Genomic DNA, 19239 nt, shown 5'->3' with positions numbered 1-19239 from the left:
AAAATCAGCTTGAATTAAAGGACGAAAACAATGAATACACACAGGACAGAGAGTTGTTTGAAGCTACTTACTACGATACACTTGCAAAAATGACGTCAATTGTTGAAACAGCTGAGTATGCTAGTAGTAGCAATAGAAGTTCGTCAGGTGATTCAACCGCGAATACAGGGTGTCTAAAATTACCAGTCATAAAGCTACCAACATTTAAAGGTCAAGTTATAGATTTCAGACATTTTCATGATACTTTCAGTAGTTTGGTTGTAAACAATCAGAGTTTAGATGATATTCAAAGATTTCATTATTTGTTGTCCTCATTATCAGGTGAAGCAAGCAAATTAGTTGAGAATATACCAGTGACAGGTGAAAATTTCAAAGTTGCTTGGGAAATGATATGCAAAAGGTATAATAATCCAAAGCTAATAGCAACTGCTCATGTAAAGGCATTGTTTTCATTACCGACTGTCAGTAAAGATTCAGTGGCGGACTTAAGGACATTATTAAATCAAACTATAAGTAACGTAAATGCACTTAAGGCGTTACAGTTAGATACTCCTTTGGAGGATATATTGTTATCTCAGCTAGTTTTGGAAAAGCTAGATGAACAAACACGTAAAGACTGAAAATCAAACAAATAGGGAACAGTTTGCTAGTTTAGAAGAACTTCATGTATTTTTAGAAAATAAATGCCAGGCCTTAGAATTGGTAAAATCTACGCAATCAAAGTCGCATTTCAGTAAATCCAATGTTGTCAAGGAAGTAAAAAATGCTAGACAATCTTATGTAAGTACTAATGTTTTGTGTTCGTTTTGTCAACAAAGTCATGCGTTGCACAAGTGTAATGAGTTTCAGAAACTAAGTGTATCCAAAAGATTAGGTTTTGCGAAACAGAACAAACTTTGTTTTAATTGTTTGAAAGTTGTCAACCATATAGCGAAAGATTGTTCGCTAAGTGCATGCAAAATATGTAAGCTCAAGCATCACACGTTATTGCATAGTGATTTTAAGAAATCACAGCCTAATCATGCTGCAAGTGTTGAAAATGATTCTGTTACGGAACCTGTAGGGGAAAATCAATGTCTCAAGGGCAGGAAGTTATTAATACTAGTACTTATTGCTCTGTGAAGCCTAAAAGTAATGTGCGTTTTACTTTCAACTGCAGTTGTTCAAGTTAAAGATTGCAATGGTAAATTACATATGGTTAGGGCTTTGCTTGATAGTTGTTCCCAATCTCATTTTGCAACAGAATCTCTCATTCAAAGGTTAAAATTAAAGAAATATCCTATCAATGTCCCTGTACAAGGTATTAATAATGTAAGTTGCAACGTTAAATACGGAAGTAAGTTACAAGTATTCTCTGCGGTAAGTGATTTTAGTGTAGATGTTGAGTGTTTTGTATTGCCCAAAATAGCGGGAAATTTACCTAATGCTGATATTGACATTAAACAATGGAACTTTCCACCAAATTTACAGTTAGCGGATCCTAATTTCAACAAGTCTAGTAAGATTGATTTGTTGTTAGGTGCTGGAATTTTCTTTAGTCTACTCAAAGCAGGACAACAGGTGCGTCCAGGAGCATTTCCAGCTCTCCAAAATACAGAGTTAGGATGGATAGTTTCAGGACAATATCAGATGCCAAAGCACAACTTCACGCCAGAACATCGAACATTCTTTTTGCACAGGAACGATGATTTAAGCCATCAGCTGCAGAAGTTTTGGAAAATAGAAGATATTCAAGAAACTCCTTTATCCAAAGAAGAAAAGGAGTGCGAAGAACATTTTATCGCAAACACTAGAAGACATTCAACAGGACGCTTTATAGTGAGACTGCCATTCAAACAAGAAGTGATCCAGTTAGGTGGTTCTTATAAGACAGCTGTTCAGCGTTTACAACAACTAGAAAAAAGGTTAATTAGATGCACCAAGTAACGCACAGATTATGTGGCATTCCTTGAAGAGTATGAAGCTTTGAAACATATGAAGGAAGTGGAAGGCAACTATAATATTACTCAAGGATATTACTTGCCTTATCATCCAGTTATTAAGGAAGCTAGTACTACTACGAAGACTAGAGTAGTATTTGATGCATCCGCATGCTCAACTAGTGGCATTTCACTGAACGATGTTCTCAAAGTTGGTCCAACTGTGCAAGACGATTTGCAGTCAATTATATTAAGATTTCGCACCTACCCTATAGCTTTTACTGCAGATATAGAGAAGAAGTATCGACAGATTTTGATTGATGAGCGTGACTGTAAATTCAAGAAGATCTTGTGGAGAAGATCAGAAGAAGAACCCATTAAGATATATGAATTAAAGACTGTCACATACAGAACAGCCTCAGCGCCTTTCCTTGCTACTCGCTGTCTCCAGCAATTAAGTGCAGAAGAAGCTTGTGAATATTCGAAGGCAGCACAAGTTCTCAAGGATGACTTCTATATTGACGATTGTATTTCAGGGGCTGAAAGTGTGGAGGAAGCTTTAAAGATAAAGGACGAATTAATACAAATGTTACAAAAGGGTGGTTTTTTGCTAAGAAAGTGGTGTTCCAACAGTACTGAGTTATTGGAATCCATCTCTGAAGAATTGAGAGAAACACAACTTCCATTACGCTTAGACGATAAGGGTCAAGTCAAAACATTAGGATTACTTTGGCATCCAGCAACTGATCAACTTCAAGTAATGAATGGATTTACTCTAAATCAAAGGTCGAATAATAATTTAACAAAACGCAAGATGTTGGGTATTATTGCTTCAATCCTTGATCCGTTGGGAATTGTTAGTCCAATAACAATCGTATGTAAGATAATTCTTCAAGATCTGTGGCAAGCAGGATTGGAGTGGGATGAAACACTTCCTAAAGAACTACAGCAAAGATGCAAGACAGTACTTGAATTCATTCCTTCATTATCAGATAGCAGTGTAGACAGAATGGTTCTTCAGTCGGGTACCTTGATAGACATTCAAGTTCACTCTTTCTCAGACGCTTCAGAAAAGGCTTATGGGATATGTGTGTATTTAAGATCCGTCAACAAGGATGGTCAAGTTATTTCGAGGCTATTATGTGCTAAGTCCAAAGAGGCGCCCATAAAGAAGATTTCCCTGCCTCGCTTAGAGTTATGTGCAGCAGTGTTATCATCAAAACTTGTCAAGAAGATAACTAAGCCATTAAAACAACGAATATCCCAGGTATACATGTGGACAGATTCTATGGTGGTCTTAGCATGGTTAAGAGCAAGTCCAATAGATGGAAAACATTTGTTGGCAATCGAGTAGCTGAGGTACAAGAAGTGGGAGGAGAATGGAGACACGTCGCTTCAAGTGAAAATCCTGCAGATATTATATCAAGGGGAACAAGTCCTGACAAGTTAATACATAATAATTTGTGGTGGATCGGTCCTCAATGGTTACAGTGTCCTTCACTTGATTGGCCTAAGACGGAGCCTGCCCCACTCAGAGAGATTTCTGAACAGAAGAAATTAAAATCAAGCTACTTAGTGACAACTCAAGATAATAGTATAATCGAGAGATTCTCTGCTTTGAACAAACTTCAGAGAGTCTTGGCTTATTGTGTGCGGTTTTCCAAGAATGCTAAAGTAGAAGCATCAAGAAGAAATGTAGACGCTCTTACTTTGGAAGAAATTGAAGAAGTTTTAATCAGACTAATACGAGAAGTTCAAAACTCAGTTTATACTAAGGAAATGGCTGCTCTTAAAGAAAGTGGAAGAGTTAGCAATAAGAGCAAACTCTTGTCTCTCAATCCTTTCATATGTGATCAACAATTACTAAGAGTTGGTGGAAGATTAAAAATGTCTGAACTTGAATTTGATGCTAAACATCAAATTATTCTACCACCATATCATCACCTAACAAGACTAATTATAGAACATGAACACAGGCGATTGCTACATTCTGGATATCAGTTAATGCTAGCATCACTAAGGCAAAGGTATTGGATACCTAATGGTAAAAATGCCATCAAGAAAGTTATTAGAAGGTGCATTACATGTCAAAGATTAAAGGCGTCTGGACCAGAACAATTAATGGGACAACTACCAAAACATAGAGTAGAACTAACGAGACCTTTCACAAATTCTGGAATTGACTTTGCTGGTCCTATTTACATTAAAACTGGTACCAGAAGGTCAAAAACAAAGGTGAAGTGCTACATTGCAGTGTTTGTGTGTTTACCAACAAAGGCTATCCATCTCGAAGTTGTGAGTGATCTTACTAGTCAGGCATATTTAGCTGCTTTGAGAAGATTCATATCTCGTCGAGGTAGATGCAAGCATATCTATAGCGACAATGGAACTACGTTCATTGGTGCCAACAAGGAACTTCAAGAAGTCGCAAAGTTGTTGCATACAGGTGACCATAAAAAAAGGATTAAGAAAATTGCAACTACTGAAGGAATCCAATGGCATTTTATTCCACCATATTCGCCCAACTTCGGTGGTCTTTGGGAGGCTGCAGTTAAGTCCTTTAAATACCACTTAAGAAGAGTCATGGGAATGTCATATATCACGTTTGAAGAATTAACAACATTAATCACACAAATAGAAGCTTCCTTAAATTCGAGACCTCTTGTAGCATTATCCAATGATCCTAATGATCCAGTAGCATTAACTCCTGGTCATTTTCTTAGTGGTCAACCATTGACAGCACTACCAGAACGTGACTTACATCAGGAGAGGATTAGTTCAATTCAAAGATGACAAAGGATCCAACAACAATTTCAACAGTTTTGGAGATGGTATATGGAATATTTGCCACAACTACAAGGAAGAAATAAGTGGAAGAAAAGCTGTGCCAACATACAGCCAGGTCAATTGGTGGTTCTCAAAGAAGATAAGCTACCTCCTCTATCGTGGAAATTGGGACTCATCACTGAAGTGCATTCTGGAGCTGACGGTTTGGTTCGAGTGGCTACTGTTAAAACTTCCAATGGTTTATATAAACGCTCAATTAGAGGACTTTGTGTTTTACCAAATAATGATGAATTGTAATGTCATTCATGTTAAAGTATATTTATTTCCTGTTTTAGTCTATTTTATTTGTTGTTATGTAAAGTTTGTTCTCTTTTTTTTTTTAAAAAAAGGTCACTAGCCCTTTTTTGGCGGGCGGCATGTTAAGTTTTATATTATGTAGTAATATTTTTTAAGAACTGCAAACACTGTTTCTACGAAATTTAGATTTCATTATTATATGTACTTTGTAGTTTATTTGAAGTGTTAGTTGAAAACCAGCAATTAGTAAGGTATAATAAAAACTAAAAACAAGTATTGGAAGTTTCCATTGTTAGAAGACAGTCCATTACCAGTTAAGTATCGTGAACATTTAGAACATAAGCATAAACACATGTATTTGCACACTGCACTTAAAGTAACTGAAGTGTCTAAAACGCACTACATCATTATAAGTATTTGCGCACACACAAGTATGCCGAAGTTAACGCTGCAACGCCAAAGGCAATGTTTCTGACGTTGGATCGCTTATTATCATTCCCGCGTTTTAGTATTGTCCATCTCTCATCTAAGTGCTCGGGAACGATATGGGAAATAACATTAATATTATTTTCTGGTTTGTAATGGCGTCTTTTACTTGTACCCCAGTGATGCGAGTACATAAAACTTAATACACCCGCCAACAAAGAACACCCACCAGCAAGTTCACGACAGTCTGAAGTCACACTTAGTAGCACTGATGACACACTGCACATGACACTGCCATAGTGTAGTGTGTTGCCCACAATTATTTCGCGGCAAGCGAAGTCTTGTAAACCAGGAGGCCTAACAGCTATGAAATCAGCATTGCTGTTTGCAGCTAATTCTAACTGAGGCAAATATGTATTCACCTGGTCTTCTGTGGATAATGCTTCATGTCCATTCCTTATATATGCCACAGACACTACTTCACCATTCGAAAGTCTTCGAAGGCTACGAATGCAGCTACATTTAACAGAACTACGAGTTTCTTTATTTGTCTTGACTCCTTGACTTGTTTCTCCTGTTCCTTTTTTATCTTCCTTTGTCCTTTGTTCTCTTTCTTTACGGCGTTCTCCTTGATCCATAAACTGTTCCTTCAGTTCCTTTTTCTGGAACATTTCTGGTTTTTCAGCATGTTTAACTTCTTTGAAAAACTTAGGAACATCCTTAGTTAATTCGTTCTCCTTTTCTTCCAGTTCATCGATGGGATAAAATACTTCTTCAAAACGTGCCCCAACGACAGGACTCTTGCTATTAATCGGTCGCTTGCTTTCCGTGAGCAATTTCCGTCTTCGTTTACTGAAGACTTCTTCCCAAGCATCATCATCAGATCCTGCAATAAAAAAAAAACAAATATTATTTAACATCATGTATACTCATTAATAAATGTTTCGATTTTAACACTGATTTAAATTATGCAATGAAAAAAATGAAATGAAATCTTTAAGTTTTACGTCCCACGGATATACCGGTTAGGCTAAAGGAGACGGTGATGATGAGAAATGAATGAAATGGTGGAATGAAGAAAGTGGGAGGAAACGGGAGAACCCCGACAAAACCCACGAGCACGGTGTTTGTCCATCACAAAGTCCACACGACGCAAGTTGGGATCGAACCAGGGACCCCAAGCACCGAAGGTGAATTATGCAATGAGTTTGTAGTCATAATAACTTTACAAAAGTTTTGTTATACTCCACACTAGGGATGAGAATTTGGGGAAATGCGGTAAGTAGAACTTGACGAACTTAATAGCATAAGTGACTAGATTCGTTTACACAAGAAACAAATTTAAATACGAGGAATGATCAGAAAGTAAGGTTACAAAGCCTGCAGTGAAACGTGCATATATTATTTCATACAACAAATACAGCCAACAGAGAGTATAAACATTAGTTTATTTTTCGACATAGTCTTCATGTCGGTTGAGGCACTTGTCGCATCGTGGGATGAGTTTGAAAATTCTCTCCTGGTAAAAATCATGTTCTTGCATGTTCATCCACGCTGTCGTGAAGTGTTTCACCTCCTCGTCTGAAGTGAAGCTACGGTCTCCTAGGTGCTCTTTCAAGTGCAAGAACAGGTGAACGTCGCTTGGAGCGAGGTATCGGGTGTAGGGAGAGTGGTCGATGATGTCGCAGCGCGTCTCGTCGGTGACTTTTTCTCTACCAGCCACAAACTTTCGACACCATTCTGCGACATGCTGACGAGACAAGGTTTACAGTCTCTTCGTAAGCCTCAACCAGCTGCCTGTGAATTTCAGTCGCGGACACATGTTTGGCCCACAGAAATTGAAAAACTGAGCGGACTTCTTTTCCTAACAAGTAGCCATTTGTGTTTATCTACAACTAACGCCATATGTGGTGGGTGACTGAAACTCTGCACAGTTGCCAACTCCATGTATTACAATTACCTCACGCTTCTCAGTCCTCTATAACAAACGAAACTCCAGAAATATCAGCCTTGTAGGTTTAGTTTCTGATCCCCCCTCGTATATGTTCTATAATTAACTAATATAGGATGATTTAACGAGTTAATAAAGACCTGCAAGAAAAATATGTCAATAACATTTCCCAAAGAAAAAGGTTTGATCTTTACTTTCCTATGCTATCTCATAGAATATTTTCCTCCAAGAAGTTTTTTTTTTTGCCGAGTTTCAGTAAATGACCAAAGTAGTCACGTAGGCTATTTAAACCTATCGTGAAAGCCGATTATTCACATACTATTTTCTATTGATAAATTGCATAGTATGTGATAGTTTCTTTGTGCTTGTGAGTTATGGCTGAGTGTAATTTATTTTGTCCTGTGTTATAGTGAGGTAAAAGTTATTTATATCTATCTTTACTAATGTATAAATTCTCGAAATAGTCGTGTTCACTCTTGTCATATACTTGTTTGGTCTGAAGTCAGTGATGCCAACCTAGAACCTCATCTCGAAAGGCAGAAATTCCCATTTTACTCTTAAATTTCGTACGCGCTATATTAATTACAAAATTTATAAAATATGAAAATTGTAACCACAGAATGTCACTTGCATTCTTCGATATTTGAGTAAATTATTTGTAAATATCTTCCAAAACTCCTAGTAAGTATTTTCCTTAGTTACAAGAGACTATTGAAATTGCTGATGAAACAAGTACATTTTGTTATCAGAATTCAGTATTTCTATCAAGCCCTTGTGGCATAATCTTCTATTGAATGTAGTGAAACTAGACAAACTCCATTCTCCAGTTATTTCATTTGGGATATTTTAGAAATCGGTGCCATGGAAGGGGCGGCAAACGGGATGACGGAACCTTGAGCCGAAGTAAGGGGGCGCAAAATTCGGGAGGAAAAAAGAAACGAAAAGAAGGAAAGAAAAAGACAGAGGAATAATTAGTTGGAATATTACTGATATGTACAAAAGTCCTCTTCCTACATTAGGGTCCTATAATGTTACTCATATTAGGAAAATACATGTGCACATATATAAAATGCAAGGAAAAAAGTAATAAAAAGTTCTCAAAATCAAGGAAAAGCAGTGTTTATTTTTGAAAATTTTATTTTGCTTCGCGTCCATCATGGCGATTCGCCGCTGGCCTGCCGATCTCATTAATATGTACGGGGCGCCGTCGTATACTTTCGCCTCGGGCGCTGATTTTCCACGGCATGACACTGTTAGAAATTGCCTGTTTATTGTTTGGTACTTTTTTTCTTTTCATATTTGTTTTTCAAAAATTCTAGAGTATAATTTATGTTCCTTAGTGCTATTTTTTTTTTTTTTTTTTTTTTTTTTTTTTTTTTTTAGATTTATAAAGTCCTTTCACACTAATATACACTTCCCAACAATAAAATTTGACATCCAGCGTGTTTAGCCTATTTCCCGCTTATACAGAATTTAGTTGCCGTCACTAAAATAAATATGAAAAATTCAATGTATGCTGCCAATTTGGACGAAAATCCTTTTTAACCCTATTCAAAAAATTAATGTAAAAAAATCTCACTAAATGAGACTTTTCCCACGGGTTGTCATCACTGCGGGAAGTTGAGTACAGAGCATAGTTCAAACCATGCTGTGTATCAATTAAATCTTTCATGTGTCAACTGGAGATCGACTGGCACGCTGCATAGATTTTATTTTCATCTATATTGAATTATATAGAACCTATGATAGCTGTGTAATACTTAATGTTATAACGTTGCTCTGTATGCTAATTTGTATTCCCAAGGAATAGATCTATGGACAAAATAACATTTCTATGGTCCACTGGGAATAAGTGGCCAATGTTAACCACATTTACCACATTTCCAAAGTTAGTATAAAGTATGATACAATTAGTCTCAATCGTTAGTGCATCATTAGTGCTTCTTATTGCATCAACCTCTAACGTTAGTGCTTCATTAATGTAGGTGCTACAGGTAAAAAAAACATTGGAGGACCAAGTTCACGCTGGCCCCCGATTCAAGCACTAACGAAAAATAGTGCCATTCGTTAGTGCATCGTTAGTGCTTCTTAGGGCTAAAACAATGGTTTCTAGAGCCAAAACAATGGTATGGGTAAGTGCACGCTGTCCTTCCTCTTCAAACACTAACAAAAATAGTACCTACAGTAATGAAGCACTAACGTTAGGGATTGGTGCACTAAGAAGCAATAACGATGCGCTAACGAATGGCACTATTTTTTTCGTTAGTGCATAAAGTAGGGGCCAGCGTAAACTTGGCCCCCAAAGGTATTTTACTTGTAGCATCTACACTAATGAAGCACTAACGTTAGGGGTTGGTGCACTAAGAAGTACTAAATATGCACTAATGATTGAGACTTAATTTTATTGTTAGTGCGTCACGTGGGAGGCCCAAGTTCTCGGATGTCTGCGTTACTTATCACTGGTTTCCTTTTTAGAATACTAATAGTTGGAGAATCAAAATAGTGGAAGATAGAACTACGCACCTGAGAAATTCTCACGTTCTCTAAGTGTGCGCACTGTAGGGAGTGACAAATCTACCTCGCCAGAACTAAAGACACGAATGAGGTTGGCGGAAAATAGTAGGTTATGTGTAGTAGGAACTTACAACATTCTGGTCTTCAAAATCAATTGAACCGGGTAGCCGATTGGGCGACGTGGAACAATTATGACACGTAAACGTAACCTTAATTTTAACTGCCTATATCCCAAAATAATATAATTTCTTAATATGTCGAAACACCATAATAATTCTATATTACTTTTATATTATGGGCATGAATTCAAAAGAAAAATCTCAAACGCATGTAAGAGAAATTTGAAATTTATCTGTTGAACTCCCAATTGCTAGAATTCCTATAACCCTGGAGGATTATGCAAAAATCTCCTGATTTCCATTATGTTTACATTGGAATGGACGTTTGGGCAATTATCTCCTACGTTTGTTTGAGCTATTTAAAATAGCTTTTAAATGTTTTCCATCTCTATTTAAGGAAGTTATGAATAAAAATGGAAGACAATAGAAACGAATGTTATTTTTTAACTCCACAGTAACGAAAAAGATAAGGAAAATAAAAGACAGCAACTAGAGTCTAGAGCTGAATGTTATGCACTAGGTTATGGCGTATGCTGATGATGTAAACCTCATTGGGGTTGATAGAAGAACAACAGAAAGATATACAAAGGTCTTACTAAACCCTTAGAAGGGACATAGATTTTGAAGTAAATGCAGAGAAAACAAAATATGTGGAAATTCTCCCGGATCGTAATATTGCAAATTATGGATTCAAATTGCAAGTTAAAATATTCAAATAATACTTTTGATGAAGTCGATAGTTTCAAATATCTAGTATCAATATTAATAGACGAAAATCATATTCACGAAGAAATTAAATGTATATTGAAAGCAAGGAATTCGTGTTATTATTCAGTTCAAAATCTCTTGTCGCGAGTTCTGTCGAGGAATTTGAAGCTTAAAATCTATAAAATGATAATCATGCTTGTTGTTCTGTGTGGTTGCGAAGCATGGTCGCTTACTTTGAGGGAAGAATCGTAAACTGAAAGTATTTGAGAACAAGATCCTAAGACGAATGTTTGGACCCAAGAAGAATTTGAACCCAAGAGCAAGAGGAATGTGTAATGACGTATACTTCCTAACGAGGAACTGCATAATTTACACCGTTTATCGAACATTGTTAGGGTCATCAACTCTAGGATAGGGATGGCCACATTTTTTCGAAAAATGGCTTTTTCAAAAACGAAAAACGAATTTTTATTCGAAAAACGAAAAAGGAAAATTTTTTCGAAAAACGAAATTTTTTTGAAAAAACGAAAAACGAAAAAATTTTCGAAAAAACGAAAAAAAATTCGAAAAAGCGAAAAAACGAAAAATGAAATTTCCGAAAATCGAAAAACAGATTTTTCGAAAAAGGCCATCCCTACTCTAGGAAGCTTAGGTGGCCAGCTCATGTAGCCAGAATGGAAGAAAATAGGAATGCTTTCAAAGTTTTAACTGGAAGTTCAATCGGAAAACGACAATTATTAAGATCTAGTCGCAGATAGCAGAATAATATTAAGATGGATCTCGCAGAAGTAGGAACACAAAGTAGAAAATGGATCCAGTTGGCTAAGAATAGAAGTCAGAGGAGAGCTTTTGTGAACGCTGCATTGAACCTCTGGGTTCCATAGTCCATACAGTTAGTTAGTTACAATAACGAATAAAAACAATTTAACTATGAATACTCACAAATAGACTTTAAAACTCTTGCGCTGCAATTTATTTAACACATTTACAGTTCCTGAAAATTTTTGAGGGGGGAGGGAAATATAAGTATCCTATATTATCAGCAACATTACAAGATTTTCCAAAGGCACAACGTAACTAGCAACTTCTCAGTCAAAGTCTGAGTCCGTAACTATTGAGAAAGACCATCAAATTCACAGAAATTAAACAAAGTTTCAATGAACACTTTTCTGATACCCTTTCTTCTTTAAATTTTATATTTTTCTTAAAACAAATCCTTACAATAATTGCCCCAATTTGGTTTGCCATAAATGCCCTATAGCATAAGAAAATGGGGGCATTTATAGCTAGTAAATCATTTCATTTATTATAATAATTAATGTGATTACTTCTTTACAGTCCTTTGGAACGTAGTAAAACTATCTACGTTACTACAAACATTTCTTTTAAGTGCCTAACTTAAAAATTAACGTCACACAGTGTTATGAAGCCTCATGGGGCGGACGGAAGTAGTTTCTTTTATTGCATATAACAACTATTAAAACTAGTTTAAAAATATGCTTGAATTATATAGTTATTGCGCTAGATAACACATATTATAACTGAATTGAGCTATACAACTGAAATACATAGAAATTATAGCTCCTTGTCATAATTACCTTGTGCCAAAATTGCTCCACGTTACCCTACATATATCACTGTTATTTTTACCGTTCGATCCCAGCTCGCCCCAAGTGAGCTTTGTTGTGGACAAATACCGTGTGCGTGTGTTTTCTCGGGGTTCTCCCGTTTCCTCCCATTTTCTTCATTCCATCATTTTATTCATTTTCATCATCACCGTTTCCTTTAGCCTAGCCAGCATACCGTAGGACGTAAAACGTAAATATTTCATTTTTTATCGTTAAGTCATGTTTGGACTATGTTGTAGGCATTTCTTTCATTCAATATGTTAAGCGACTAATATTCGTGTTATAGTACAGCGACCTTATAGCAGGTTTTGCTTTAGGAGTGGGAAGAGAAACAAGACTCTCCAAGGGAGCACAGCGGCTCAGTGGTAGAGCGTTTACCTCTGGTGCTTGGAGTTTCTATAGTACTCGCGCCAAGTCGTGATGCTTAACCTAGATCTACCGATTTCACCACCCAATAGAACGCGAGGGTGTGTTCCGGTCGTCAACCCCCACCCATCACATTTTGTCAGTCTCTTCTCTCGCGCTGCACGGAAAACATCTCCCGAGAGTACAGTGTTGTTCGATTGACGTCAAGTTTCGTTTTGTTAATTCTTTTTTGTTGCGTTATGTTTTCGTTGTTACTATTTGTGCTATTGTTACCATTTTAGAATAGTTGTTACATTAGTTATTGTTGTGCAGTGTTATTATTGGTAAATTTTAAATGCTTTTCTTATATACTCATTTATATGTCTTCAAAGTTTGGCAACATTGTTGGTGAATTTCAGCTGTTTGACGTTTCCCCAAGTGTGCGCTCGGGAAGCGGCTCCACGAATTGTACCGAAGTTTTCCGATGCATCGGAGCTCAAGCAAAATATTGATGGGATTGGTTTAGAGCCCAAGCTTCACGACTGGGCGCGAGTACTATAGTTAGATCTCCAGCCAAGTACGTTTGTGGTGGACAACATCGTGTCCGTGGGTTTTTCGGGGGTACTCTCGTTTCCTTCCACTTTTCATTCCACCAAATATTTAATCATAATTCACTTGCTTAAATCATCCTTGTCCTTTAGCCTAAAGGGTATAATCATGAGACGTTAAACTGAAAGATTTCATTTGTATTTTATTGTCAATTATTCTTATTAACAGTAATAACCATATCAGCATTTATATGAATTTCCAGTGGCGTCTTAGGGGACTTCTGGGCTTAAGCCCCCCTCGAAATCTTACTTATTATAGTAAAGTATATAAAATATCTTGCAGAATTTTCACATTTTCAGCCAAAGACCCCCCCCCCCCGAAAGTTAGCAAAGCCGCCCTGAAACAAAATTGTAAATACGCCACTGAGTAGGCAACAACAGTACGTTCACTTTAGTTGCTAAAATTTTCTTTTATCACTAACCAGACAATACTAAATGAAACCTACACTATCATTGTAGACAGAGTCTATTATACATGTTACCATATCGATCCATTAAAAAAATGCTGTCTCTTTTATATAGTAAATAAATACTGGTATAAAATATTTGAGAGCCCCTGTATAATTTTTATCAAAGTGAAAAACATAAATTACCTTGTATATTGGTGTGAAATGTGGCAATTGAAACTTAACAGCAGGAAATGCGACAGTATCACAATTACTCTGAAAAAATCTATTCCCTCCAAATACCATATTAACGATTCACATTCTGTTAGTCATAATGATCTTGGTGTCATCTTTGATCCGAAACTCATGTTCTCTGACCACATTTTCTTAATAAAATTAAGAAATCAATGCGTATTTTGGGGTTTCTTTACCGATTCACTGAACTATGCCCTGTGGCGTCATTAGCAACGTTCTATAAAACTCTAATAGCCTCCCAAATCGAATACTGCTCTCCCATATGAGCCATGGTCGAACCTACAAATCTGTCTGGACTCGATTCTAATCTTTATTTCTTTATTGCAATAGTATGCATTCGTGTTCCCGCATTTCGAATATTAGCTAAGCAGAAACTCTTGTGGCACCTTAATAAACAGACTCCACAAGTGAGTAGAAATAATTCTGACCTAAAATTTCTTCATAAGACAGTAAATTGGAACTTAATATCGGAAACATTACTTCAACAACTATCCTTAATTATCCCTCCCGCAAACCCCGGAATATGCACCTATTCTCGCCGCCCTAGGTTGGCAATTATACAGAGGTCTCTCTTTCACAGAATACCGAGCACTTATAATCATCTTACAACTAATATGGACATTTTTTCGATTTATCTATAACACTATTGGTGTTATTGTTGTTGATATTTATTTTTTTTTTTTCCTACTTGTTAACATATTCTTGTGTAAAATAGCAAAATTATGCTGTGTGTGGGAATTCGTTCAATAAATAAATTAGAAATAAAAATAGCTTATCTTGAACAATTCCACTTTAAACAATATCTGCTCTTTTTGTTCTATATTCAGCTCCGCTTAAAAACTAAAACACTTTTACTATTATAATTTAAATATATATGTATATAAAAACAATCACACACGTATTACGATTTCGTGGAATCTCAGTAAAGTGTGCCCTCAGTCAGAAAATGTTGGGAAACAGTGTTTTAGAGACCACTTGTACAAGAATTATCAGTTGAACCTGGCTGGCTGCTTCCGAGCTAACAACTCAGGGGCTTCTGTGTTCTAAATGTGCGATTCGAACTGGGCTTGGTCGCTGGAAGTATGACGTCACGCGGAAGAGAGGAAATTGCGTCTTCTGCTTTTAGCATATACTTTTTGTATACTCGGAGCATGTTCTAATTTCATTTGTTTTTTTAAACTACATAGAGAGGAAAATATTACTAATTCTATCACTACAAATACGCAGAGTAAATTGCTGTATTATCATCATCATCATCATCATAGGTATTCTGCCTTTATTGGCAGGTCACTTGCCGCAGCTGAGAAGCTTCCATGCTCCACGGTCCTCCGCTAACCTCTTCGTCTTCACGTATGATCTTTCTGTTTTTATATCATCCATTAATTGTAGTCTCCTTCGCCCCCTCCCTCTCTTTCCCGACACCATACCCTCTAGGACGTCCCTCATGATACAATCTCTTCTTAGGCAATGTCCCAACCAGTTTCTCTTCCTTTTCCTAATAATATCTAAAAGTGTTCTTTTCTCACCCACCATTTCTAACACTCTCACATTCGTTTTGCGCTCGACCCAACTAATTCTTTCCATTCTTCTCCACACTCACATTTCGAAGGCTTCAGTAAATGCATATTAATGTTATAATCCACTATTTATTTATTTTTTTTTTTTTTTTTTTTGAATATTGATAGGAAATGTTAATGGCAGCTCTAATTGCAGCCCCATGAAAAATCACAGAAGCCGGAATGCATTGTTTGTTTATCTTCGCATAGTATTTCTTCATTGCTTGGGCTTTATGTTTTAGGTTGAGATGCTCAAACTAGTGATGAGCAAATGCAAGACCAAGACCAAGACCCGGGTGGTCTTGGTCTTGGTCTTGGTCTTGCACATGCGGTCTTGGTCTTGGTCTTGCACTGGAACCCTCGGTCTTGGTCTTGGTCTTGGTCTTGCACACTTAGTCTTGGTCTTGGTCTTGGTCTTGCACACCCAGTCTTGGTCTTGCTTGCAAGAGTCTTGCAAGTTTTGCTTTTAAGAAATCTATGATTTTCATAAGTAAATTTTACTCTGGATATAAGGGATAATAAATCCTACATTGCGTCAATAGTGAGGGAAATACAATGTATGTTTCTAAATGTAATATATTTTACCTTCGTGTAAGTGTGATGATACTGTACAACATAGGCGATTACCTTAACTTATTTTTTTTTTCAATGGGTGATCACGCTTCACTACTTATAAGATAAATCACAACATTTCGTAATATTTTTATATGTTTTAAAAGATCCAATACTCCACTGGTTCCCAAACTGGGGAGGCTACCCCTGACAGTGAGACGCATCAGATTACTGAAATACCATAAATTGCAAAATTATTTTTACACTCTAAAGGCGTCAGATTTTTTTTCTTTCCAACCACGATTAGCTCATCTTTGTATTAAACAAACTCCCAATTAAATATTGAAATTTTGTTTTACTGATTCTAATATGTACTGTATGGGGCAGAAACAAGGACATTACGCAAAAACGATGAAACAATTAGACTTTCGAAATGTGGGCATGGAGAAAAAAGGAGAGAATCAGCTGGGTTGAACGGAAAACGAATGCGAAGGTTTTAGAAATAGTAGCAGTAAGGGAGAAAAGAAGAATTTTAGATGTAATTAAGAGGAGGACATTGGCTGAGGAGGAACTGTATTATGAGGGATGTACTAGAGGGAGGGAGCGAAGGAGATTGTAGTTGAAGAAAGATATTAAGACAGAAAAGTGTTACGTTAAGACGAAGAGACTAGCTGAGGACCAAAGTCATCGAAGCTTCTCAGCTGCAGCAAGTGACCTGCCAATAATGGCAGAATAGCTATTATTATGACGATGATGATATGTTTTGCAATATTGACCAAAAAGAGAGAAAAAATTAAAATAATAATAATTAAACCTCTTAATATTTTAGAATATGAAATGAAATTAAATTTGTGAGTTTTACGTCCCACGATTATACCGGCTAGGCTAAAGGAGACGGTGATGATGAAAAATGAATAAAATGGTGGATTGAAGAAAGTGGGAGGAAACGGGAGAACCCCGAGGAAACCCACGCACACGGTGTTTGTCCAGCACAAAGTTCACTTGGCGGAGGCTGGGATCGAACGCGGGACCCCAAACACCAGAGCTGAACGCTCTAACACTGAGCCACCGCGGCCCCAATATTTTAGAATAATTTGAGTGAAAACTGAAAAGGACTCAACTGTCTATGTCTTTTGTGTAAACTCAATTTATATAAATACTTTTGACCTACATTAGAAATACATAATAACGGCATCAAATTTCAAGTTATTTGAAATAAGTACGAAATCACTCTCAGTTGTGAATATAGATTATTTATTGTTGTATAATGTTATATCGTTGAATCCTAGATATGCCGTATACCTAAGGGAGCTATAAGTTATATTGATAAACAGTTATTCAACGTATAAGCATCCACCTATGAAATCAAACTTGCGGTCACATGCGCTAAGTTTTTGTCAATGTCATGAAAATGTTATTTCAATATTAATAATGCTTGATCCTCAGAGCCAAGGCCATACCCATGTAGTCGGCACCTATGGTGTACGGAATTGCCGATGTTCAATACTACGTTTCTTTAGTTTTGGAAGAAGAAAACCACTAATATGTTTTGAAATGAAATAAAATATCCTCTTTAACGTCCAACGATTATTACACTGAGGCTAAGGGAAACAGTGATGATGAGAAATGGTGGAATGAAGAAAGTACGAGGAAACGGGAAAACCCACGCACAGGGTGTTTGTTCACCAAAGAAGCTCACATACCGCAAGCTGCGATCGAACCAGGGCCCCATGTACCAGAGGTGATCGCTCTGCCACTGAGCTACCGTGTCCATAACATGCTCTAGTTTATTTTTGCTTATCCATTTCTTATGGACACAACTATTCTTCGTATGGTTTCCCAAAATCCAATCATGAGCCGTCATGAATGATCAAATGATGACCAAAGTCAATCAGACACTGAAGTTATTATAACTTGTAACAATTCATAGAATTATGCTGTCGGTCGTCTCGTGAACAACCGATTCAAAAAACGACATACTGTAGCTATATGTTACAGGAGCAGATCGACTCACATGAATTGCATAAACTACTGGGAACACTTTACTCCGGCGGTATTTTTACTGGAGCCAAGAAGTTCACGTGAAAGATGTAATGATTTTTCCCCTTCCTTTTTACATTCTATAAAAAATCAAGTAGTACCGTACTTGTGCAAGACTCTTGCGCAAGAGTCTTGGTCTTGGTCTTGGTCTTGCAGGTATGGTCTTGGTCTTGGTCTTGGTCTTGCACCCCTTGGTCTTGGTCTTGGTCTTGCATCGGGATTCCTGGTCTTGGTCTTGGTCTTGGTCTTGGTCTTGCATGCAAGACTCTTGCAAAAACTGCAAGACCAAGACTCTTGCGCTCATCACTAGCTCAAACAAATAAATATCCCTGTTTTCATATATCTTTCTACTATATTTTGGGTTTAGTTCGCGGGAATGCAATTGAAATTAGTGTGGCCGAGCCTCAATGAGGGGTAAATAACCTTAAACTCGAAAATGTGCCAGAACAAAATTCGTAAGCGCAAGTGCCAGGATGCTAATGACTGCAAGTCTCATTAACCATGTCGGTCTCACCGTCCCCCACAGGGAACATAAAATATGACGAATTTATTATTTCTTTACAACTTTAATATCAGACTGACAACATTGAAAACTGTTTATAGGGGATGATCGATCTATGTTCATATCCTGTAAACAGTTTTCAATGTTGTCAATTTGATTTTAAAGTTGTAAAGAAATTATAATTTCGTTATATTTTATGTCTTGTGGGGGATACCGGGACCGACATGGTTAAAGGATCTGAGTTAGAACCCGACTAAGCACGAGCCTGAATGAAGGATGTGAGCCCAAGCACAAATGAGTACAATCCCCGCTAACGCCAGTGAGCTCGAGTCCCACTGAGTGTAGCAGTCTGAGCCCAAGTAAGCGCGTGCCCGAAAGAGATCAGACAGCGCGATTAGTGCGAGCCTCATTGAAAGATGTGAGATTCAGGCCGAGTAATCGCGACCTTCATTGAAGGATATGAGCCCGGTGCCAAATAAGCACGAGCTTCAACGAGAATAATGAATACGAGCGCACTAAAGATAATGAACCAATGCTCACATTAGTGAAAACAGCACTGGTGTCAGTGAGCTCAATCCATATTGATGGTAGCGAGATCGAGCCCAGTTGACAGAAGTGAGTCAATACGAGTGAGCACGAGTCAAAT

General features: G+C 37.1%; 2 protein-coding genes across 2 annotated transcripts; both read left to right on the top strand.

Moving 5' to 3' along the window:
• The first annotated feature begins 1194 nt into the window (after window positions 1–1194).
• Window positions 1195–1926, top strand: LOC145667553 (uncharacterized). The gene has a single exon (XM_081735026.1). It carries the CDS (start codon window positions 1195–1197, stop codon window positions 1924–1926), a length of 732 nt encoding a protein of 243 aa, XP_081591152.1.
• A 48-nt stretch (window positions 1927–1974) lies between these two features.
• On the top strand, window positions 1975–3273 carry LOC145667552 (uncharacterized). The gene has a single exon (XM_081735025.1). The coding sequence runs from the start codon at window positions 1975–1977 to the stop codon at window positions 3271–3273; it is 1299 nt and encodes a 432-aa protein (XP_081591151.1).
• Window positions 3274–19239: the final 15966 nt, after the last annotated feature.

The sequence above is a fragment of the Thermobia domestica genome, chromosome 13, assembly GCF_964235325.1.
Source record: "Thermobia domestica chromosome 13, izTheDome1.hap1.1, whole genome shotgun sequence".
Classification (NCBI taxonomy): Eukaryota; Metazoa; Arthropoda; class Insecta; order Zygentoma; family Lepismatidae; genus Thermobia; species Thermobia domestica.
Note: the sequence above shows the minus strand (reverse complement) of the source record. Positions and strands in the feature narration are given on the sequence as shown.